This window comes from Drosophila nasuta, chromosome 2L (assembly GCF_023558535.2).
Source record: "Drosophila nasuta strain 15112-1781.00 chromosome 2L, ASM2355853v1, whole genome shotgun sequence".
Taxonomy (NCBI): Eukaryota; Metazoa; Arthropoda; class Insecta; order Diptera; family Drosophilidae; genus Drosophila; species Drosophila nasuta.
This window is the reverse complement of record NC_083455.1, coordinates 4,032,066-4,054,510: the sequence shown is the minus strand read 5'-3', so window position 1 is coordinate 4,054,510 and position 22,445 is coordinate 4,032,066. Positions and strand designations below refer to the sequence as shown.

General features: G+C 37.1%; 11 protein-coding genes across 11 annotated transcripts; 7 read left to right on the top strand and 4 right to left on the bottom strand.

Annotated features, from left to right (window-relative positions):
• Window positions 1-1,153: 1,153 nt before the first annotated feature.
• Window positions 1,154-2,058, top strand: LOC132798380 (histone H1-like). The gene has a single exon (XM_060810207.1). It carries the CDS (start codon window positions 1,198-1,200, stop codon window positions 1,975-1,977), a length of 780 nt encoding a protein of 259 aa, XP_060666190.1. The 5' UTR covers window positions 1,154-1,197; the 3' UTR covers window positions 1,978-2,058.
• Window positions 2,059-2,438: 380 nt separating this feature from the next.
• Window positions 2,439-2,924, bottom strand: LOC132798381 (histone H2B). The gene has a single exon (XM_060810208.1). The coding sequence runs from the start codon at window positions 2,859-2,861 to the stop codon at window positions 2,490-2,492; it is 372 nt and encodes a 123-aa protein (XP_060666191.1). The 5' UTR covers window positions 2,862-2,924; the 3' UTR covers window positions 2,439-2,489.
• A 152-nt stretch (window positions 2,925-3,076) lies between these two features.
• Window positions 3,077-3,556, top strand: LOC132791768 (histone H2A-like). Its single transcript, XM_060800821.1, has one exon. The coding sequence runs from the start codon at window positions 3,123-3,125 to the stop codon at window positions 3,495-3,497; it is 375 nt and encodes a 124-aa protein (XP_060656804.1). The 5' UTR covers window positions 3,077-3,122; the 3' UTR covers window positions 3,498-3,556.
• A 1,136-nt stretch (window positions 3,557-4,692) lies between these two features.
• Window positions 4,693-5,211, top strand: LOC132791757 (histone H3). Its single transcript, XM_060800812.1, has one exon. The coding sequence runs from the start codon at window positions 4,733-4,735 to the stop codon at window positions 5,141-5,143; it is 411 nt and encodes a 136-aa protein (XP_060656795.1). The 5' UTR covers window positions 4,693-4,732; the 3' UTR covers window positions 5,144-5,211.
• A 1,087-nt stretch (window positions 5,212-6,298) lies between these two features.
• LOC132791739 (histone H1-like) lies at window positions 6,299-7,203 on the top strand. Its single transcript, XM_060800789.1, has one exon. It carries the CDS (start codon window positions 6,343-6,345, stop codon window positions 7,120-7,122), a length of 780 nt encoding a protein of 259 aa, XP_060656772.1. The 5' UTR covers window positions 6,299-6,342; the 3' UTR covers window positions 7,123-7,203.
• A 380-nt stretch (window positions 7,204-7,583) lies between these two features.
• LOC132791792 (histone H2B) lies at window positions 7,584-8,067 on the bottom strand. Its single transcript, XM_060800873.1, has one exon. It carries the CDS (start codon window positions 8,004-8,006, stop codon window positions 7,635-7,637), a length of 372 nt encoding a protein of 123 aa, XP_060656856.1. The 5' UTR covers window positions 8,007-8,067; the 3' UTR covers window positions 7,584-7,634.
• Window positions 8,068-8,217: 150 nt separating this feature from the next.
• On the top strand, window positions 8,218-8,697 carry LOC132791776 (histone H2A-like). Its single transcript, XM_060800834.1, has one exon. The coding sequence runs from the start codon at window positions 8,264-8,266 to the stop codon at window positions 8,636-8,638; it is 375 nt and encodes a 124-aa protein (XP_060656817.1). The 5' UTR covers window positions 8,218-8,263; the 3' UTR covers window positions 8,639-8,697.
• Window positions 8,698-11,433: 2,736 nt separating this feature from the next.
• On the top strand, window positions 11,434-12,338 carry LOC132791746 (histone H1-like). The gene has a single exon (XM_060800800.1). The coding sequence runs from the start codon at window positions 11,478-11,480 to the stop codon at window positions 12,255-12,257; it is 780 nt and encodes a 259-aa protein (XP_060656783.1). The 5' UTR covers window positions 11,434-11,477; the 3' UTR covers window positions 12,258-12,338.
• Window positions 12,339-12,737: 399 nt separating this feature from the next.
• On the bottom strand, window positions 12,738-13,202 carry LOC132791787 (histone H2B). Its single transcript, XM_060800860.1, has one exon. It carries the CDS (start codon window positions 13,137-13,139, stop codon window positions 12,768-12,770), a length of 372 nt encoding a protein of 123 aa, XP_060656843.1. The 5' UTR covers window positions 13,140-13,202; the 3' UTR covers window positions 12,738-12,767.
• A 143-nt stretch (window positions 13,203-13,345) lies between these two features.
• Window positions 13,346-13,835, top strand: LOC132791781 (histone H2A-like). The gene has a single exon (XM_060800848.1). The coding sequence runs from the start codon at window positions 13,402-13,404 to the stop codon at window positions 13,774-13,776; it is 375 nt and encodes a 124-aa protein (XP_060656831.1). The 5' UTR covers window positions 13,346-13,401; the 3' UTR covers window positions 13,777-13,835.
• A 512-nt stretch (window positions 13,836-14,347) lies between these two features.
• Window positions 14,348-14,735, bottom strand: LOC132791812 (histone H4-like). The gene has a single exon (XM_060800897.1). It carries the CDS (start codon window positions 14,708-14,710, stop codon window positions 14,408-14,410), a length of 303 nt encoding a protein of 100 aa, XP_060656880.1. The 5' UTR covers window positions 14,711-14,735; the 3' UTR covers window positions 14,348-14,407.
• Window positions 14,736-22,445: the final 7,710 nt, after the last annotated feature.

Here is a 22,445-nt window from a genome sequence, read left to right as displayed (position 1 = left end):
CATCAAATAATCAAACAAATCGGTCCTTTTCAGGACCACAATTTTATTGAAAGAAGATTTACATTTTTCTTTATAATTACTTCAGTATTATATTAAAATAATGTACAAATTAAAAATAAAGAATAGGGCGAGTTTGGTAAATTGATACTATTGTATCTACATTTATATTAAATAAAAAAGCGCATGTTATGCTGTCAAAGTGTGGTTTTATCTTAGATAATAAAAAAAGCGCATGTTATGCTGTCAAAGTGTGGTTTTATTTCCCAAGCAATATGCAGTACAAAGAAAAATACATTTCAATCCAGAGACAAGATAGAAGAAGAAGATACATTACATTAAATAATTTAATCTTTTATTATAGATCAGTGTATATGAATAAAATAAAACATTTAAATTAACAATATTAAGATTAATAATACGAGGACGTAAATATTATTTGCATTACGCTCTTCATATGTTGAATGTTATGTATCTGTTAGTACTTACTTTGTACTCTCCAATTGTAAAGACGGTTTTATACGAATAAAATGCATATTTAAATGATAGATTTTTGTAGATAGTATACAAATCGTTAAGAAAATGATATTAAATAAGTAATATATTTAAAAATTCTATTTTTTACATTTATTTCTATTTTTTCATATCAATTTTCAATAGCTTCTAACCATATGAGGTCGCTTGGTTTTCACTGTACATGGTCAAGTTTGAACCAAAATTAAAAATATGAGCAATAAATTATATTTATATTAAATAATACATTTAAAAACATAATTGTTCAAAGAACTTGTTTTCAGACTCAAATATTGTATTTTTATTGTTTTTATATTTATAAATTGAGTTTTTATATGATAATTGTTTTTGTGTAGACACAAAGTTGAATTTAAGTTGAAATTTTAAACACAGTGAGTAATTGTAGATAAATGCAATTAATTGTATATGGTTGGTCGAATATTTAAGCAAATATTTCGATACATCATTATTACAATACCATATTATTAACTATAGTAAATATTAAATAAAGTATAGGTTAGTGGCAAACTTGTTTGGCGGAAACGTTCACTGCTCTAAACATTCGCGTTGCGCCTTTCTACTCGATTCTCACAAAATCGGGTGACCAACTCATTTCAACCGCCAACTGTAAATTCAGTTAAGATTCATTTTAGTGTGAAAGTAAAGCAAAACAAAGTGAAGTGAAACATGTCAGACTCCGCAGTTGCAACATCCGCATCTCCCGTGGCTGCCCCACCAGCTACTCCCGCATCTGAGAAGAAGGTGGCTGCTAAGAAAGCAGCATCCGCATCGAAGGTGAAGAAGCCGGCAGTTCCACCATCACATCCTCCAACTCAGCAAATGGTGGACGCATCAATCCTGAACCTTAAGGAACGTGGTGGCTCGTCGCTTATGGCAATCAAGAAGTACATCAGTGCCACATACAAGTGCGATGCCCAGAAATTGGCACCATTCATTAAGAAGTACCTGAAGAGCGCTGTTGCCAGTGGAAAACTTATCCAAGCTAAGGGCAAGGGCGCATCTGGTTCATTCAAATTGTCTGCATCTGCCAAAAAGGAGCCGAAGCCAAAAGCTAAGGCTTCCTCAGTGGAAAAGAAACCGAAGAAGGTCGCTGCCTCAGCAGCAGCAGCTAAGAAGAAGGCTGCCGGCACCAAGGCCAAGAAAGCAGCAGGGTCCGCTGAGAAGAAACCAAGCAAAGCTGTAGCAACCAAGAAGACCGCTGAGAAGAAGAAGACTGAGAAAGCCAAGGCTAAGGAGGCCAAGAAGAGTGGTACAGTAAAGGCTAAGCCCACAACAGCAAAGGCGGCGCCCAAATCGAGTGCTGCGAAGGCAAAAGCACCAAAGCCCAAGACCGCAACTGCCAAGCCGAAGCCAAAGAAGGCAGCAGCGGCGGCAGCGTCGCCAAAGAAAGCCGCAGTGGCTGCAAAGAAACCCAAGGCAAAAACTGCAGCTGCAGCCAAGAAATAAGAAGCGAGCACAGGACATTGAAGATTGTCGTGCACAAATTTCAAGACTATGAAATTTGTTATTTAACAAAGCCCTTTTCAGGGCTACAAATCTTATATCAAAAGAGAAATGAGTTTTCAAGTTACATACATTACGAGATGACTTTTACGATGATAACAGATACTTTAAAGCGTGAGTCAGGTAGCTAAATAAAAAATTCTTCGAACCCAAAAGTAAAATACCCAAAAAGGCAATACATTTAACATGCTTCCACTTTTATGAAGTTCTCTGTTCTCATTAAACTAAAAAAGTACAGTCCCATCTCGGTTGAAAATTTATAAATGCTGGTGAAATGCCGTATTTATTAATTAAAAACTAGGCGAACTTCTAGGTATACCGTCATTAAGCACTATTATTACTATTCATATTTATACTATTTACATATATTTGAATTTTAACTCTTTGTATAGGTAATTTGTGGCCCTGAAAAGGGCCTTTTACTTTTTGGATGTAGGTTGTGCAAAGAAATCGAATTACTTCGAGCTCGTGTACTTGGTGACAGCCTTGGTTCCTTCACTGACAGCGTGCTTGGCCAATTCTCCAGGCAGTAAGAGACGGACAGCGGTTTGGATTTCCCGACTGGTGATAGTCGACCGCTTGTTGTAGTGAGCCAAACGGGAGGCCTCGGCAGCAATGCGCTCGAAAATGTCGTTCACAAAGCTGTTCATGATGCTCATTGCCTTCGATGAGATACCGGTGTCAGGATGGACCTGCTTCAGCACTTTGTAGATGTAGATGGCATAGCTTTCCTTCCTCTTGCGCTTCTTCTTCTTGTCGTTCTTGGTGATGTTTTTCTGCGCTTTGCCAGCCTTCTTGGCTGCCTTTCCACTAGTCTTGGGCGGCATGATTCGAATTCAAATTCACTTTCAAAATTCACTTCACAGTTGTTTTGCTAGGGATCCGAAACACACCCAATTTATACTTTTATTGTAGCAACGCTTTCCGTTAGACGAGCTCTCATCGAAACCGGTTATCAGCAGCAGCTGTCATCCCTTAACGGAACGAGTAGGTAGCTCGGAAAAGTATAAATAGCTGGCAATAATTCATGTGTCAACAATATTCGAGTTTTGTGTGTGAAACAGTGAAGTTAGAAATAATAAATAAAAATGTCTGGTCGTGGTAAAGGTGGCAAAGTTAAGGGAAAGTCAAAGTCTCGTTCCAACCGCGCTGGTCTTCAGTTCCCCGTTGGCCGTATTCACCGTCTGCTTCGCAAGGGCAACTATGCCGAGCGTGTTGGTGCTGGTGCTCCTGTGTACCTGGCTGCTGTGATGGAATACTTGGCTGCTGAAGTTTTGGAGTTGGCTGGTAACGCAGCCCGTGACAACAAGAAGACTAGGATTATCCCTCGTCATCTGCAATTGGCCATCCGCAACGATGAGGAGTTGAACAAACTGCTTTCGGGTGTCACCATTGCCCAGGGCGGTGTTTTGCCTAATATTCAGGCTGTTCTCTTGCCCAAGAAGACCGAAAAGAAGGCTTAAATTCAAATTTAAACTCGCATATAACACAAATCAACTAAAACCCAAAACGTCCTTTTCAGGACGACCAAATATTTATTAAAGAGAATCATTTTTTTAATATACTTAAGTAATTATATCGATATTCGTTCAGAAATGCTGTATTGAGTATCTTCACATGAGCAAAGAATCTACACTGCTCACGTGGTACAGTTGTGTCAAAAAGTGTCTTAAAATGTCGATTTTCACATAAGCAAAGTATTTGCACTGAACACGAGGTACAGTTGTGTCGAAAAGTATCGTAAAATGCTTAACACGCTGCATCGGTAAACTATAAAATTTTTTTTTGAGGATTTTTTACTAATGAACACAATATAATAAATTTTTAGAAAAAATGTTAAAAGCCATTAAATTATGTATTTACAAGTCGCCGTGTAAAAACAACTTATTTGTTTGTATCGTAGAATTTAACTGGGACAATCTGAATGAAATTGAGGAAATTATTCTTTTTTTAGTGCTGTTTTAGTTTCGTTGTTTACTTTTATTTAATAGTTAAAATATATTGATTATCTTCTCTTTTAGTGAATGTTTTGGTGGTCCTGAAAAGGACCGATTGATGTGGGTTTTGAGTTTGTACTTTGTAGTAGATACAAATTTTCTTAGCCGCCGAAACCGTACAGAGTGCGGCCTTGCCTCTTCAGAGCGTACACAACATCCATGGCTGTGACTGTCTTCCTCTTGGCGTGTTCGGTGTAAGTGACTGCATCACGGATAACGTTTTCCAAGAAAACCTTCAGCACACCACGAGTTTCCTCATAAATAAGACCAGAGATGCGCTTCACGCCGCCACGACGAGCTAGACGACGGATAGCTGGCTTCGTGATACCCTGGATGTTATCACGCAACACTTTGCGATGACGCTTGGCGCCACCTTTTCCCAAGCCCTTGCCACCTTTACCACGACCAGTCATTTTTCACTTTTAATATTTTACTTTACACTCAACGAAGTCAGAAAGATACTGTTGTTAGGTCCGACTCAAACGCCTCTATTTATACTCAATGATACATAAACCAGAAAGAGTCAGCAATATGTATCTACGTGCTGCTCACACACTGGAATGGCAACAACCCGATCGCTCGTTCTCGTTCTCGTTCGGCAACCCACCACCAGTTTTACTATAAATACGAGAGCCGAGTCGCTTCGTCCGATTATTGTGCTTTGAACATTTGCTGTGTGAAGTGAAAATTGTGAAATAAAAATGGCTCGTACTAAGCAGACTGCTCGTAAATCGACCGGAGGCAAGGCGCCTCGTAAGCAGCTGGCAACTAAGGCGGCTCGTAAGAGTGCGCCAGCCACCGGCGGTGTGAAGAAGCCTCATCGTTATCGCCCCGGAACTGTTGCCCTGCGTGAGATCCGTCGTTACCAGAAGAGCACAGAGTTGCTGATCCGCAAGCTGCCTTTCCAGCGCTTGGTGCGTGAAATTGCTCAGGATTTCAAGACCGATCTGCGTTTCCAGAGCTCTGCTGTGATGGCACTGCAGGAAGCTAGTGAAGCCTACTTGGTTGGCCTGTTCGAAGATACTAACTTGTGCGCTATCCATGCCAAGCGTGTCACCATCATGCCGAAAGATATCCAGCTGGCCAGACGTATTCGTGGCGAACGTGCTTAAATTGTGACAACGTTGTGCGTTGTGCTTGACAAGCATCAAATAATCAAACAAATCGGTCCTTTTCAGGACCACAATTTTATTGAAAGAAGATTTACATTTTTCTTTATAATTACTTCAGTATTATATTAAAATAATGTACAAATTAAAAATAAAGAATAGGGCGAGTTTGGTAAATTTCAGATACTATTGTATCTACATTTATATTAAATAAATCTTAGATAATAAAAAAAGCGCATGTTATGCTGTCAAAGTGTGGTTTTATTTCCCAAGCAATATGCAGTACAAAGAAAAATACATTTCAATCCAGAGACAAGATAGAAGAAGAAGATACATTACATTAAATAATTTAATCTTTTATTATAGATCAGTGTATATGAATAAAATAAAACATTTAAATTAACAATATTAAGATTAATAATACGAGGACGTAAATATTATTTGCATTACGCTCTTCATATGTTGAATGTTATGTATCTGTTAGTACTTACTTTGTACTCTCCAATTGTAAAGACGGTTTTATACGAATAAAATGCATATTTAAATGATAGATTTTTGTAGATAGTATACAAATCGTTAAGAAAATGATATTAAATAAGTAATATATTTAAAAATTCTATTTTTTACATTTATTTCTATTTTTTCATATCAATTTTCAATAGCTTCTAACCATATGAGGTCGCTTGGTTTTCACTGTACATGGTCAAGTTTGAACCAAAATTAAAAATATGAGCAATAAATTATATTTATATTAAATAATACATTTAAAAACATAATTGTTCAAAGAACTTGTTTTCAGACTCAAATATTGTATTTTTATTGTTTTTATATTTATAAATTGAGTTTTTATATGATAATTGTTTTTGTGTAGACACAAAGTTGAATTTAAGTTGAAATTTTAAACACAGTGAGTAATTGTAGATAAATGCAATTAATTGTATATGGTTGGTCGAATATTTAAGCAAATATTTCGATACATCATTATTACAATACCATATTATTAACTATAGTAAATATTAAATAAAGTATAGGTTAGTGGCAAACTTGTTTGGCGGAAACGTTCACTGCTCTAAACATTCGCGTTGCGCCTTTCTACTCGATTCTCACAAAATCGGGTGACCAACTCATTTCAACCGCCAACTGTAAATTCAGTTAAGATTCATTTTAGTGTGAAAGTAAAGCAAAACAAAGTGAAGTGAAACATGTCAGACTCCGCAGTTGCAACATCCGCATCTCCCGTGGCTGCCCCACCAGCTACTCCCGCATCTGAGAAGAAGGTGGCTGCTAAGAAAGCAGCATCCGCATCGAAGGTGAAGAAGCCGGCAGTTCCACCATCACATCCTCCAACTCAGCAAATGGTGGACGCATCAATCCTGAACCTTAAGGAACGTGGTGGCTCGTCGCTTATGGCAATCAAGAAGTACATCAGTGCCACATACAAGTGCGATGCCCAGAAATTGGCACCATTCATTAAGAAGTACCTGAAGAGCGCTGTTGCCAGTGGAAAACTTATCCAAGCTAAGGGCAAGGGCGCATCTGGTTCATTCAAATTGTCTGCATCTGCCAAAAAGGAGCCGAAGCCAAAAGCTAAGGCTTCCTCAGTGGAAAAGAAACCGAAGAAGGTCGCTGCCTCAGCAGCAGCAGCTAAGAAGAAGGCTGCCGGCACCAAGGCCAAGAAAGCAGCAGGGTCCGCTGAGAAGAAACCAAGCAAAGCTGTAGCAACCAAGAAGACCGCTGAGAAGAAGAAGACTGAGAAAGCCAAGGCTAAGGAGGCCAAGAAGAGTGGTACAGTAAAGGCTAAGCCCACAACAGCAAAGGCGGCGCCCAAATCGAGTGCTGCGAAGGCAAAAGCACCAAAGCCCAAGACCGCAACTGCCAAGCCGAAGCCAAAGAAGGCAGCAGCGGCGGCAGCGTCGCCAAAGAAAGCCGCAGTGGCTGCAAAGAAACCCAAGGCAAAAACTGCAGCTGCAGCCAAGAAATAAGAAGCGAGCACAGGACATTGAAGATTGTCGTGCACAAATTTCAAGACTATGAAATTTGTTATTTAACAAAGCCCTTTTCAGGGCTACAAATCTTATATCAAAAGAGAAATGAGTTTTCAAGTTACATACATTACGAGATGACTTTTACGATGATAACAGATACTTTAAAGCGTGAGTCAGGTAGCTAAATAAAAAATTCTTCGAACCCAAAAGTAAAATACCCAAAAAGGCAATACATTTAACATGCTTCCACTTTTATGAAGTTCTCTGTTCTCATTAAACTAAAAAAGTACAGTCCCATCTCGGTTGAAAATTTATAAATGCTGGTGAAATGCCGTATTTATTAATTAAAAACTAGGCGAACTTCTAGGTATACCGTCATTAAGCACTATTATTACTATTCATATTTATACTATTTACATATATTTGAATTTTAACTCTTTGTATAGGTAATTTGTGGCCCTGAAAAGGGCCTTTTACTTTTTGGATGTAGGTTGTGCAAAGAAATCGAATTACTTCGAGCTCGTGTACTTGGTGACAGCCTTGGTTCCTTCACTGACAGCGTGCTTGGCCAATTCTCCAGGCAGTAAGAGACGGACAGCGGTTTGGATTTCCCGACTGGTGATAGTCGACCGCTTGTTGTAGTGAGCCAAACGGGAGGCCTCGGCAGCAATGCGCTCGAAAATGTCGTTCACAAAGCTGTTCATGATGCTCATTGCCTTCGATGAGATACCGGTGTCAGGATGGACCTGCTTCAGCACTTTGTAGATGTAGATGGCATAGCTTTCCTTCCTCTTGCGCTTCTTCTTCTTGTCGTTCTTGGTGATGTTTTTCTGCGCTTTGCCAGCCTTCTTGGCTGCCTTTCCACTAGTCTTGGGCGGCATGATTCGAATTCAAATTCACTTTCAAAATTCACTTCACAGTTGTTTTGCTAGGGATCCGAAACACACCAAATTTATACTTTTATTGTAGCAACGCTTTCCGTTAGACGAGCTCTCATCGAAACCGGTTATCAGCAGCAGCTGTCATCCCTTAACGGAACGAGTAGGTAGCTCGGAAAAGTATAAATAGCTGGCAATAATTCATGAACAATATTCGAGTTTTGTGTGTGAAACAGTGAAGTTAGAAATAATAAATAAAAATGTCTGGTCGTGGTAAAGGTGGCAAAGTTAAGGGAAAGTCAAAGTCTCGTTCCAACCGCGCTGGTCTTCAGTTCCCCGTTGGCCGTATTCACCGTCTGCTTCGCAAGGGCAACTATGCCGAGCGTGTTGGTGCTGGTGCTCCTGTGTACCTGGCTGCTGTGATGGAATACTTGGCTGCTGAAGTTTTGGAGTTGGCTGGTAACGCAGCCCGTGACAACAAGAAGACTAGGATTATCCCTCGTCATCTGCAATTGGCCATCCGCAACGATGAGGAGTTGAACAAACTGCTTTCGGGTGTCACCATTGCCCAGGGCGGTGTTTTGCCTAATATTCAGGCTGTTCTCTTGCCCAAGAAGACCGAAAAGAAGGCTTAAATTCAAATTTAAACTCGCATATAACACAAATCAACTAAAACCCAAAACGTCCTTTTCAGGACGACCAAATATTTATTAAAGAGAATCATTTTTTTAATATACTTAAGTAATTATATCGATATTCGTTCAGAAATGCTGTATTGAGTATCTTCACATGAGCAAAGAATCTACACTGCTCACGTGGTACAGTTGTGTCAAAAAGTGTCTTAAAATGTCGATTTTCACATAAGCAAAGTATTTGCACTGAACACGAGGTACAGTTGTGTCGAAAAGTATCGTAAAATGTTTAACACGCTGCATCGGTAAACTATAAAATTTTTTTTTGAGGATTTTTTACTAATGAACACAATATAATAAATTTTTAGAAAAAATGTTAAAAGCCATTAAATTATGTATTTACAAGTCGCCGTGTAAAACAACTTATTTGTTTGTATCGTAGAATTTAACTGGGACAATCTGAATGAAATTGAGGAAATTATTCTTTTTAGTGCTGTTTTAGTTTCGTTGTTTACTTTTATTTAATAGTTAAAATATATTGATTATCTTCTCTTTTAGTGAATGTTTTGGTGGTCCTGAAAAGGACCGATTGATGTGGGTTTTGAGTTTGTACTTTGTAGTAGATACAAATTTTCTTAGCCGCCGAAACCGTACAGAGTGCGGCCTTGCCTCTTCAGAGCGTACACAACATCCATGGCTGTGACTGTCTTCCTCTTGGCGTGTTCGGTGTAAGTGACTGCATCACGGATAACGTTTTCCAAGAAAACCTTCAGCACACCACGAGTTTCCTCATAAATAAGACCAGAGATGCGCTTCACGCCGCCACGACGAGCTAGACGACGGATAGCTGGCTTCGTGATACCCTGGATGTTATCACGCAACACTTTGCGATGACGCTTGGCGCCACCTTTTCCCAAGCCCTTGCCACCTTTACCACGACCAGTCATTTTTCACTTTTAATATTTTACTTTACACTCAACGAAGTCAGAAAGATACTGTTGTTAGGTCCGACTCAAACGCCTCTATTTATACTCAATGATACATAAACCAGAAAGAGTCAGCAATATGTATCTACGTGCTGCTCACACACTGGAATGGCAACAACCCGATCGCTCGTTCTCGTTCTCGTTCGGCAACCCACCACCAGTTTTACTATAAATACGAGAGCCGAGTCGCTTCGTCCGATTATTGTGTTTTTAACATTTGCTGTGTGAAGTGAAAATTGTGAAATAAAAATGGCTCGTACTAAGCAGACTGCTCGTAAATCGACCGGAGGCAAGGCGCCTCGTAAGCAGCTGGCAACTAAGGCGGCTCGTAAGAGTGCGCCAGCCACCGGCGGTGTGAAGAAGCCTCATCGTTATCGCCCCGGAACTGTTGCCCTGCGTGAGATCCGTCGTTACCAGAAGAGCACAGAGTTGCTGATCCGCAAGCTGCCTTTCCAGCGCTTGGTGCGTGAAATTGCTCAGGATTTCAAGACCGATCTGCGTTTCCAGAGCTCTGCTGTGATGGCACTGCAGGAAGCTAGTGAAGCCTACTTGGTTGGCCTGTTCGAAGATACTAACTTGTGCGCTATCCATGCCAAGCGTGTCACCATCATGCCGAAAGATATCCAGCTGGCCAGACGTATTCGTGGCGAACGTGCTTAAATTGTGACAACGTTGTGCGTTGTGCTTGACAAGCATCAAATAATCAAACAAATCGGTCCTTTTCAGGACCACAATTTTATTGAAAGAAGATTTACATTTTTCTTTATAATTACTTCAGTATTATATTAAAATAATGTATAAATTAAAAATAAAGAATAGGGCGAGTTTGGTAAATTGATACTATTGTATCTACATTTATATTAAATAAATCTTAGATAATAAAAAAAGCGCATGTTATGCTGTCAAAGTGTGGTTTTATTTCCCAAGCAATATGCAGTACAAAGAAAAATACATTTCAATCCAGAGACAAGATAGAAGAAGAAGATACATTACATTAAATAATTTAATCTTTTATTATAGATCAGTGTATATGAATAAAATAAAACATTTAAATTAACAATATTAAGATTAATAATACGAGGACGTAAATATTATTTGCATTACGCTCTTCATATGTTGAATGTTATGTATCTGTTAGTACTTACTTTGTACTCTCCAATTGTAAAGACGGTTTTATACGAATAAAATGCATATTTAAATGATAGATTTTTGTAGATAGTATACAAATCGATAAGAAAATGATATTAAATAAGTAATATATTTAAAAATTCTATTTTTTACATTTATTTCTATTTTTTCATATCAATTTTCAATAGCTTCTAACCATATGAGGTCGCTTGGTTTTCACTGTACATGGTCAAGTTTGAACCAAAATTAAAAATATGAGCAATAAATTATATTTATATTAAATAATACATTTAAAAACATAATTGTTCAAAGAACTTGTTTTCAGACTCAAATATTGTATTTTTATTGTTTTTATATTTATAAATTGAGTTTTTATATGATAATTGTTTTTGTGTAGACACAAAGTTGAATTTAAGTTGAAATTTTAAACACAGTGAGTAATTGTAGATAAATGCAATTAATTGTATATGGTTGGTCGAATATTTAAGCAAATATTTCGATACATCATTATTACAATACCATATTATTAACTATAGTAAATATTAAATAAAGTATAGGTTAGTGGCAAACTTGTTTGGCGGAAACGTTCACTGCTCTAAACATTCGCGTTGCGCCTTTCTACTCGATTCTCACAAAATCGGGTGACCAACTCATTTCAACCGCCAACTGTAAATTCAGTTAAGATTCATTTTAGTGTGAAAGTAAAGCAAAACAAAGTGAAGTGAAACATGTCAGACTCCGCAGTTGCAACATCCGCATCTCCCGTGGCTGCCCCACCAGCTACTCCCGCATCTGAGAAGAAGGTGGCTGCTAAGAAAGCAGCATCCGCATCGAAGGTGAAGAAGCCGGCAGTTCCACCATCACATCCTCCAACTCAGCAAATGGTGGACGCATCAATCCTGAACCTTAAGGAACGTGGTGGCTCGTCGCTTATGGCAATCAAGAAGTACATCAGTGCCACATACAAGTGCGATGCCCAGAAATTGGCACCATTCATTAAGAAGTACCTGAAGAGCGCTGTTGCCAGTGGAAAACTTATCCAAGCTAAGGGCAAGGGCGCATCTGGTTCATTCAAATTGTCTGCATCTGCCAAAAAGGAGCCGAAGCCAAAAGCTAAGGCTTCCTCAGTGGAAAAGAAACCGAAGAAGGTCGCTGCCTCAGCAGCAGCAGCTAAGAAGAAGGCTGCCGGCACCAAGGCCAAGAAAGCAGCAGGGTCCGCTGAGAAGAAACCAAGCAAAGCTGTAGCAACCAAGAAGACCGCTGAGAAGAAGAAGACTGAGAAAGCCAAGGCTAAGGAGGCCAAGAAGAGTGGTACAGTAAAGGCTAAGCCCACAACAGCAAAGGCGGCGCCCAAATCGAGTGCTGCGAAGGCAAAAGCACCAAAGCCCAAGACCGCAACTGCCAAGCCAAAGCCAAAGAAGGCAGCAGCGGCGGCAGCGTCGCCAAAGAAAGCCGCAGTGGCTGCAAAGAAACCCAAGGCAAAAACTGCAGCTGCAGCCAAGAAATAAGAAGCGAGCACAGGACATTGAAGATTGTCGTGCACAAATTTCAAGACTATGAAATTTGTTATTTAACAAAGCCCTTTTCAGGGCTACAAATCTTATATCAAAAGAGAAATGAGTTTTCAAGTTACATACATTACGAGATGACTTTTACGATGATAACAGATACTTTAAAGCGTGAGTCAGGTAGCTAAATAAAAAATTCTTCGAACCCAAAAGTAAAATACCCAAAAAGGCAATACATTTAACATGCTTCCACTTTTATGAAGTTCTCTGTTCTCATTAAACTAAAAAAGTACAGTCCCATCTCGGTTGAAAATTTATAAATGCTGGTGAAATGCCGTATTTATTAATTAAAAACTAGGCGAACTTCTAGGTATACCGTCATTAAGCACTATTATTACTATTCATATTTATACTATTTACATATATTTGAATTTTAACTCTTTGTATAGGTAATTTGTGGCCCTGAAAAGGGCCTTTTACTTTGGATGTAGGTTGTGCAAAGAAATCGAATTACTTCGAGCTCGTGTACTTGGTGACAGCCTTGGTTCCTTCACTGACAGCGTGCTTGGCCAATTCTCCAGGCAGTAAGAGACGGACAGCGGTTTGGATTTCCCGACTGGTGATAGTCGACCGCTTGTTGTAGTGAGCCAAACGGGAGGCCTCGGCAGCAATGCGCTCGAAAATGTCGTTCACAAAGCTGTTCATGATGCTCATTGCCTTCGATGAGATACCGGTGTCAGGATGGACCTGCTTCAGCACTTTGTAGATGTAGATGGCATAGCTTTCCTTCCTCTTGCGCTTCTTCTTCTTGTCGTTCTTGGTGATGTTTTTCTGCGCTTTGCCAGCCTTCTTGGCTGCCTTTCCACTAGTCTTGGGCGGCATGATTCGAATTCAAATTCACTTTCAAAATTCACTTCACAGTTGTTTTGCTAGGGATCCGAAACACACCCAATTTATACTTTTATTGTAGCAACGCTTTCCGTTAGACGAGCTCTCATCGAAACCGGTTATCAGCAGCAGCTGTCATCCCTTAACGGAACGAGTAGGTAGCTCGGAAAAGTATAAATAGCTGGCAATGAATTCATTTGTCAACAATATTCGAGTTTTGTGTGTGAAACAGTGAAGTTAGAAATAATAAATAAAAATGTCTGGTCGTGGTAAAGGTGGCAAAGTTAAGGGAAAGTCAAAGTCTCGTTCCAACCGCGCTGGTCTTCAGTTCCCCGTTGGCCGTATTCACCGTCTGCTTCGCAAGGGCAACTATGCCGAGCGTGTTGGTGCTGGTGCTCCTGTGTACCTGGCTGCTGTGATGGAATACTTGGCTGCTGAAGTTTTGGAGTTGGCTGGTAACGCAGCCCGTGACAACAAGAAGACTAGGATTATCCCTCGTCATCTGCAATTGGCCATCCGCAACGATGAGGAGTTGAACAAACTGCTTTCGGGTGTCACCATTGCCCAGGGCGGTGTTTTGCCTAATATTCAGGCTGTTCTCTTGCCCAAGAAGACCGAAAAGAAGGCTTAAATTCAAATTTAAACTCGCATATAACACAAATCAACTAAAACCCAAAACGTCCTTTTCAGGACGACCAAATATTTATTAAAGAGAATCATTTTTTTAATATACTTAAGTAATTATATCGATATTCGTTCAGAAATGCTGTATTGAGTATCTTCACATGAGCAAAGAATCTACACTGCTCACGTGGTACAGTTGTGTCAAAAAGTGTCTTAAAATGTCGATTTTCACATAAGCAAAGTATTTGCACTGAACACGAGGTACAGTTGTGTCGAAAAGTATCGTAAAATGTTTAACACGCTGCATCGGTAAACTATAAAATTTTTTTTTGAGGATTTTTTACTAATGAACACAATATAATAAATTTTTAGAAAAAATGTTAAAAGCCATTAAATTATGTATTTACAAGTCGCCGTGTAAAACAACTTATTTGTTTGTATCGTAGAATTTAACTGGGACAATCTGAATGAAATTGAAAATGATTCTTTTTAGTGCTGTTTTAGTTTCGTTGTTTACTTTTATTTAATAGTTAAAATATATTGATTATCTTCTCTTTTTAGTGAATGTTTTGGTGGTCCTGAAAAGGACCGATTGATGTGGGTTTTGAGTTTGTACTTTGTAGTAGATACAAATTTTCTTAGCCGCCGAAACCGTACAGAGTGCGGCCTTGCCTCTTCAGAGCGTACACAACATCCATGGCTGTGACTGTCTTCCTCTTGGCGTGTTCGGTGTAAGTGACTGCATCACGGATAACGTTTTCCAAGAAAACCTTCAGCACACCACGAGTTTCCTCATAAATAAGACCAGAGATGCGCTTCACGAAAGCTAGACGACGGATAGCTGGCTTCGTGATACCCTGGATGTTATCACGCAACACTTTGCGATGACGCTTGGCGCCACCTTTTCCCAAGCCCTTGCCACCTTTACCACGACCAGTCATTTTTCACTTTTAATATTTTACTTTACACTCACACCGAAGTCAGAAAGATACTGTTGTTCGGTCCGACTCAAACGCCTCTATTTATACTCAATGATACATAAACCAGAAAGAGTCAGCAATATGTATCTACGTGCTGCTCACACACTGGAATGGCAACAACCCGATCGCTCGTTCTCGTTCTCGTTCGGCAACCCACCACCAGTTTTACTATAAATACGAGAGCCGAGTCGCTTCGTCCGATTATTGTGTTTTTAACATTTGCTGTGTGAAGTGAAAATTGTGAAATAAAAATGGCTCGTACTAAGCAGACTGCTCGTAAATCGACCGGAGGCAAGGCGCCTCGTAAGCAGCTGGCAACTAAGGCGGCTCGTAAGAGTGCGCCAGCCACCGGCGGTGTGAAGAAGCCTCATCGTTATCGCCCCGGAACTGTTGCCCTGCGTGAGATCCGTCGTTACCAGAAGAGCACAGAGTTGCTGATCCGCAAGCTGCCTTTCCAGCGCTTGGTGCGTGAAATTGCTCAGGATTTCAAGACCGATCTGCGTTTCCAGAGCTCTGCTGTGATGGCACTGCAGGAAGCTAGTGAAGCCTACTTGGTTGGCCTGTTCGAAGATACTAACTTGTGCGCTATCCATGCCAAGCGTGTCACCATCATGCCGAAAGATATCCAGCTGGCCAGACGTATTCGTGGCGAACGTGCTTAAATTGTGACAACGTTGTGCGTTGTGCTTGACAAGCATCAAATAATCAAACAAATCGGTCCTTTTCAGGACCACAATTTTATTGAAAGAAGATTTACATTTTTCTTTATAATTACTTCAGTATTATATTAAAATAATGTACAAAATAGCAAACCATTAACCAAATACTTACAAGAAATAGTAATTGGTGATTACAGAGTTGCCAGATGATATATTGTTATTAGTATAATAATGTACGATAGTATTATTAGTATTGTTAGTGAGGAGAGATTTTAAAGTTTTTTATTTCAGTATATATAACAGATATATTTTAAAAAGAACTAAAATTTTTCAAAAACAAGAACAGTACTATCGATTGGGAAGTAACTATGGAATTAAATTTAATCAAAACACTTATTTCTCAACTCACAGCTCACAAAGTTTTTAAGCGCAGTGTCAATGAGCTCGGTACCATTTTTAAATGGATAATAGGAACACCAGATCATGACGACATGATAAATATTCAAACTAAAATCAATGAACTCGTACAGAACAATAATCAACAAAATAAAATTATTTCTGCAATTTTTAAAGAAGTAGCCGAAGTATCAAATATTAAAAAAAAATACAGACTCAAATTATTATCAATTGACCTACAAGATCTGCTAAACACTAGAACCTTTTCAAAAGCCAAAATATTAAATCCAATAAGAAAGAAAGCTTGTTATTAGATTTTGTTTATTTGCGAGGGCGGAAGGGGCGTGGCAAAAATTTGAAACAAACTTGATTTGCGTGCAAATCAAAACAAAAAATTATATCTCTATCTCTTATAGTCTCTGAGATCTAGGTGTTCATACGGACAGACGGACAGACGGACATGGCTAGATCGTCTCGGCTGTTGTCGCTGATCAAGAATATATATACTTTATAGGGTCGGAGATGCCTCTTTATACCTGTTACATACATTTCCTGTCGGCACAAAGTTATAATACCCTTCTACCCTATGGGTAGCGGGTATAAAAATTTTAAGCAAAGAAGATATGATAAAAATTTTCAACCACGAAAAATTAAACATTACTTTAATAGACCTTTTAGATGTTTCGTCTTTTTCAATTATTTCATATCAAGGTTTAATCATAATCTATATAAAATATCCAACTGTTAACTATAATTGTAAGTTATATCACGCAAAAGCCATAGCTCAAAAAAATGGAAAATTATTTGTAAACAACAAAGTAGCTAAATGCAATAACACTTTTTACGCCATCGAAAAATATAAAAAATAAATATTTAATAGCTTTGCTAAAATCAATTTTGAATCAAATTGTTTTGTAAACCTCTTAAATAAAAAATTTGCAAGTTGTATAAAACTAACTGAAAAAAATAGACCAACAGAAATCATAACAGATGGTGCTCTTCTAGTATCAGGAACAAATTATATTAATGAAACATTGTTTATTGGCACTTATCTAGTTAACATACATTTAAAAACATGGTTGTAATCAATAATACATCTTATTTTAAAGAAAAACAAAAAAAATATTAAACTATATAAAAGACAAACAATTTACAAACTATTTAATAACTGAATACCAACCTACTAATATCACAAAATTACAATTGGAAAACATAAGCGTTTTATCAAAAATTGTTATCACTTTAGAAAATAATCATTCTAAAATAACATTTTTATTATTTGTATTAATTTTAATATTTTTTGTGATAAAGCTTCTTAAGTACCGGCCCGCGTATTTCAATTATTGTCACCTTATAAAATCAAAGAATTCTGAAAATCAAAATTTTAATTTACCAAATCAAGAAATAGAGCTCGATACTATAAGTAAATTAAATCAAAAAGTCGAAGATTTGTTAAAAAACCATTAAGTATCGAGGACGAAACTTCTACTTATATCTTAGGAAGGGGGGAGTTTTCACCCAGCTCACATAACAAATCGCATTAGAAATATAAACACTTTCGATTTCTCAACATATTTAAAATTAGTCCAATTCCAATTGCGCAGTCATTTTTGATGTAAACAATTATGCTTTAGCATAAACACAATTAAAGTAAAGCGCAGCTCATAATGCGCAAACCTTAATGTAAACTCAACAGCGAATGCTGACATGTCAAAACGCAATTGTAAACACAATTGCATTTCACACTTCGATCTTTGATTTCATCATCCGTTTTGTATAAACATAAAGAAGCTTTGTCCCATCTTAGCTGACTTGCAGCATATGTTAAGTCCACTTTTGTACTTTAATTTGATATCCGAATAAAGCGGAAGCTTGCAGTTCCCAACAAACACATGATACAATAATACAAAAGCTGTCCGTTAACAATACCATACATATGTATGTATGATAAGTGCGAGTGAGACGTCTCCGCCTAGTGAGTGCGAAAGAATCGACAGTGATGCTTTTTGATTAACCCTTAAAGGGTGCATAGGGTTTAATTGTTCCATTATATTAAAAAGAGTTGAAGTGTTTTTTTAAACTAATTTTTAATATTTGACAGTAATCGTTGTTTTTGTTTTTGAATACTAATTTTTTTGTTGAAGTTCTTAATTTTAAAATATATACGAATCATAAAGTACATTTTTTTTATGTCTATATTAATTTATACATCCCTAGCAGCTAATAATAATTGTTCCTATATATATTTTTTTTTGTTATAATGTAGTTTGAAATAATATTGGGAAAAACAATTTTCATCTGTTTGTAATGTGACATTTTTGCTTGGCACAGGGTTAATATTTAGAGAAAAATCGTTCCCTTCAAAAAGCACGAGTTCACTGAACGTTACCGGACTGAAACCGAACGAAAATTCACACGACGAGACCATGATAGAATGTATAATTGTACGCATGATACAATTATACAAGGTAGTCTCGTCGGAAAGAGTGAAAGAGTCTCAGCACAGCAGTGTGAGCGAGACGAGAATGAAATGCGCATTAACCCTTAGACGATGATATTAATATTTACATATTTTGAAGCTAATATTAATGTCTTTTTGACATATTTCTAAAATGTATGTTGTTTATGAATAATATTAACAATATATATGAGAATTCTCTAATTCTCGAAATGTTTTAATTCTATCCGTATCTACGGCATACATTGCAAAATGTCATTTTGCACAAGGGTTAATTGCAGAAAAAATTCGTCCGCAGACAACATCTTGCGTCGGAAAACGAATGCGTACTGACGAAAGCTTTTTCCGACGAGACTACCTTGTATAATTGTATCATGATTGTACGCTGTTGATATATTCCGAAAGAGAAATAAAAAAAACTCTCTGTTGAGAAACGGGAGTTCATGGTGAAATGCGGCTAGCGCGTTGCTATCGAACGCGGGGCTTAATACTGAGTGCCGAAACGCGAATGGAGAAAGACGTCTGAGTGCGGTACAAAGACGGTAAAGCAAACTTGTCGCTACAGAAGAGAACAAGAGAAGCCGCGAGCGATCATCATCGGTTCCGCAGTCCATCCGATCAAAAATTACATAGAGGCATTTGCGCGTTAACACTTAACTTATGAAATATGAACAAAATTTAATTTAAAAAATAATGTTATTTGTGTTAACAGCCAATTTGTCGACAACAACTTATTCTAGAATACATATTAAATCAAGGTTAGTAATTTTAATTATTAATATTCTTGTAACTTTATTTTTATTTTTTTTGACTCTGGTAACAGCTCTTTGCAATGAAGTTTTTGAAAATGTTGCCAATAACAAATTATACTTCTCTTAAAATGATGCCACAACAAACGCAGAATATTTTCTAATGTGGGTTTTCATTTTAAAAAAATATATTATATGTAAACAAATCAATTCAGTTGTATTGAATAGAAAAAAATGTATTTATTTGTTGGGAGCTACAAGCTTCCGCTTTATTCGGATATCAAATTAGAACCAAAGTACAAAAGTGGGCTTATGCTGCAAGTCAGCTAAGATGTTTACACAAAACGGATGATGAAATTAAAGATAGAAGTGTGAAATGTCAATTGCGAAATAAATCAGGGAAATTCGTATTTTTCATTGTTGATGGAAAATGCTGTTTTTTCAGTGTCTTCGTTTTTTATCAGAATTTGATGACAACCTGATTGTAAATCTATTGTTGAAAAGAATCGTGCTTTTCCAAGGTTAGATAATATTACTGTAGGATCAGGCATTGGATACCTGTCCGGAATGGTATTATCGTTCAGTTTTTTGAAATCGATTACTAACCGATTATGCGGAGTACCGTCTTCGTTAAAGCCTTTCTTTTCTACTACCCATACTGGAGAATTGTAGGGACTTTTACTAGGTCTTATTATGTTTTCTGCTAACATCCTATTAATTTCCTTGTTAACAAAATTGTTGAATGCGGATAAGGAAATTGTTTACAGTATATTGCATCATTATTCAACGTTCTTATTTCTCCTTTGATATCTGTTCTAAAGGGAAAACACGTTTGAATTTTAGAATGCTTTGTTATTATGTCTTGAACAATTTGTTGTTCCAGATTGTCCAAGTTTTCCATTTAATTTATTTCATTAAATGAATGACTTGATTTGTTTTCTGTGTTTGTCTTTGAGGTTACCGACGTGTTTGAACGTCTTCTCTTTTTGACTTTCTTTTTTTGCGCGTTTTGCTTTGAGTTGATTATCAGCGTCACTTGATGACGATGATTCATGATCAGATACTTGAAATAAGGAAAATGTTTTCCTTGCTTTATTTTGAACAATGTCAAAAGACTCATCTGAACTTAGCAGATTGCCTAATGTCTCTTGAGCATTTGTTTCGTCATTTATTTTTTTCGATTTTGTTATTACAATATAGATCTCCCTTAGAGAGATCTATTATATCATTAATATTTTTTAATAGATTATAGCCGACCAGTAGGTCATGCGTAATAAGGAAATGCGTAATAAGGCTAAAGCCATTTACTGTTTTAACTCTTTTCTTAATTGCTAATTCTTCACCGTTATTATATATACCTTTTTTTGATATAGCAAGCTGTTGCTCCAGTATCAATTAGTATTTTTAGGTTTTTATTTTCATTCTTATCTATTCTGAAGATGAATGGGAGTTGTCCCCCTGTTCTTCTAAAAAATGGTCCTCATCAAAGTTATTGATACGCATTACTTTATTTGCTTGTTGTACAGAAACAGAAGCATGATCTCGTTTCATAGGATGTGAATGATTTTGATTATAAGGTTTTTTTTGAATTTGAATTGATGGATCTATTTCCATTGGTTCTGTTAACTGGTTATTACCTTGTACAGGATTTTGATTTTGGTTATTCACTGCTTGATTAAAACGGAGATTATTATTGTTTTTTCCGTTAAACTTTTTGTTATTTTGATTCACAGATTCAGATTTCTTTTCCTGAATCTTTGAATCCGAGTTATTATTACTTTGCACTGTATTTGCATAATAATTGTAAGCAAAGTTTGCTCTTTGATGGTTTGCCTCTAGCTCTTGGGCTTTTGCCAAGGCATTAGATAAATTTTCGGGCTTTAGAGAAAACAGAATTTCTGACAAAGAACCGTTTAAACCAGTGATAAAGATCCGCAAGGCGTTATCTCTATTCTTTTTGTTCATATCTGTTATGACAATGGCATTGTTGCCATATGTCATGATTGTTTTATTCACCAGTAAGGTGAGTTTTTTATTAACCAAATTGTAGTATTCTAGCAAGGTCATTCTGCCTTGCCTTAGAACACTCAATTCTTGTTCAATTATATAAATTGGACGCTTATCGCTATAAGCGAAATCCAATCTAGATAAGATGGCTTCTAAATTTAAGACTGTACCATGATTCGTTAATGTGTTGTTCGCTTTCCCTGTCACTTTGTTTCTTAGGATAGTAAGCGCGCCTACGTATCATCTACTATTTTCCTTATACATTTTCATGGCACCAGTGGCGGATTCACGCCAACTGACATATAGGTTAAAATTTCCCAAAAACTCGGGGAGAGATTTGACAACATCGAAGGATTCGTCACAACGAATCGAATCGTTGATGACTGTGGTTTTATATTCTTCTACTGTATTTGTATTAGATCACAATTGCAATTTTAACTCCGCAATTTGTTCTTGAGCCCTAGTTTGATTGGCCATTAATTTAGTAACAAGATCTGCTGTCAAATTGTTATTTAAAGTCATGTTTCCTTTTTCGTCCAGGGATTTTTATATTTATTTTACTTCTAGACTTATTTAAACAATTAAAAATAACTGCAGCTCACGTGGCTGCTGTCAGGGTTGGACTTCCTTCTTGTTGGTTTTAGTCTTCCCTCTTGATGATTTTTAACCTCCTTCTCTTTCGATGATCGTTGATATAGTTAGGTTTTGTTTTTATATTTATTTTCAGTTTAAAAATTGGTTGAAAAACTTTTTTATTTTTGAATTTTTGAAAACTTTTTATTTTGTGTATTTTTTTTTTATGCATTATGCACATAACTTTATTTGAGGTTTTTAGAACATTCGTTACTTGTTTGAGCTTCAGAACACACGTCATTTCCAATTATAGGAAATTTTTAATGCTCTGCATAATTTGTGTTATTCATCACTTGTTTGGTTTTTGGAACACACGTTTTTTTCCGGCTATAGGAAATACAATACAAAGGATTTTATTTACGAATTCTTTTTTGTACGTTTTAACGCAAACCCCACGTTCGGGCGCCAATTAATGAATTCAGTTGTAGTAATAGAAAAAAATATTTTGTGATCTGGGCCTTACGTTAATTGTGTTTATGCTAAGGCATAATTGTTTACATCATAAATGACTGCGCAACGGGTAATCGAAAATGTTTATATGTATTTCCAATAAAATTTTTTTCTGTGAGCTGGGTGATAACTTGGATATAAAAGTAATAAATTCTTTGTAATCCATTCATATGAAATATGGATTTCTCTTTGACGCTTTTCCAATTTAAGCAATCTTCTTGAAGAGAGCTTTTTATTTCAAGCCTGATTAATGCGTCAACTTATCTTTAATAGATGAGTAAACATAGTGAGTGTATTACAAGCTCGTAAGCGATCACGAACGAAGAGAGAGAAATACGAAAGCT

Excerpts from the sequence above, each read along its gene's own strand:
- LOC132791746 (XM_060800800.1), top strand. The coding sequence starts at position 11,478 with ATGTCAGACTCCGCAGTTGCAACATCCGCATCTCCCGTGGCTGCCCCA.
- LOC132791787 (XM_060800860.1), bottom strand. The coding sequence starts at position 13,139 with ATGCCGCCCAAGACTAGTGGAAAGGCAGCCAAGAAGGCTGGCAAAGCG.
- LOC132798381 (XM_060810208.1), bottom strand. The coding sequence starts at position 2,861 with ATGCCGCCCAAGACTAGTGGAAAGGCAGCCAAGAAGGCTGGCAAAGCG.
- LOC132791776 (XM_060800834.1), top strand. The coding sequence starts at position 8,264 with ATGTCTGGTCGTGGTAAAGGTGGCAAAGTTAAGGGAAAGTCAAAGTCT.
- LOC132791768 (XM_060800821.1), top strand. The coding sequence starts at position 3,123 with ATGTCTGGTCGTGGTAAAGGTGGCAAAGTTAAGGGAAAGTCAAAGTCT.
- LOC132791812 (XM_060800897.1), bottom strand. The coding sequence starts at position 14,710 with ATGACTGGTCGTGGTAAAGGTGGCAAGGGCTTGGGAAAAGGTGGCGCC.
- LOC132791792 (XM_060800873.1), bottom strand. The coding sequence starts at position 8,006 with ATGCCGCCCAAGACTAGTGGAAAGGCAGCCAAGAAGGCTGGCAAAGCG.
- LOC132791757 (XM_060800812.1), top strand. The coding sequence starts at position 4,733 with ATGGCTCGTACTAAGCAGACTGCTCGTAAATCGACCGGAGGCAAGGCG.
- LOC132791781 (XM_060800848.1), top strand. The coding sequence starts at position 13,402 with ATGTCTGGTCGTGGTAAAGGTGGCAAAGTTAAGGGAAAGTCAAAGTCT.
- LOC132798380 (XM_060810207.1), top strand. The coding sequence starts at position 1,198 with ATGTCAGACTCCGCAGTTGCAACATCCGCATCTCCCGTGGCTGCCCCA.
- LOC132791739 (XM_060800789.1), top strand. The coding sequence starts at position 6,343 with ATGTCAGACTCCGCAGTTGCAACATCCGCATCTCCCGTGGCTGCCCCA.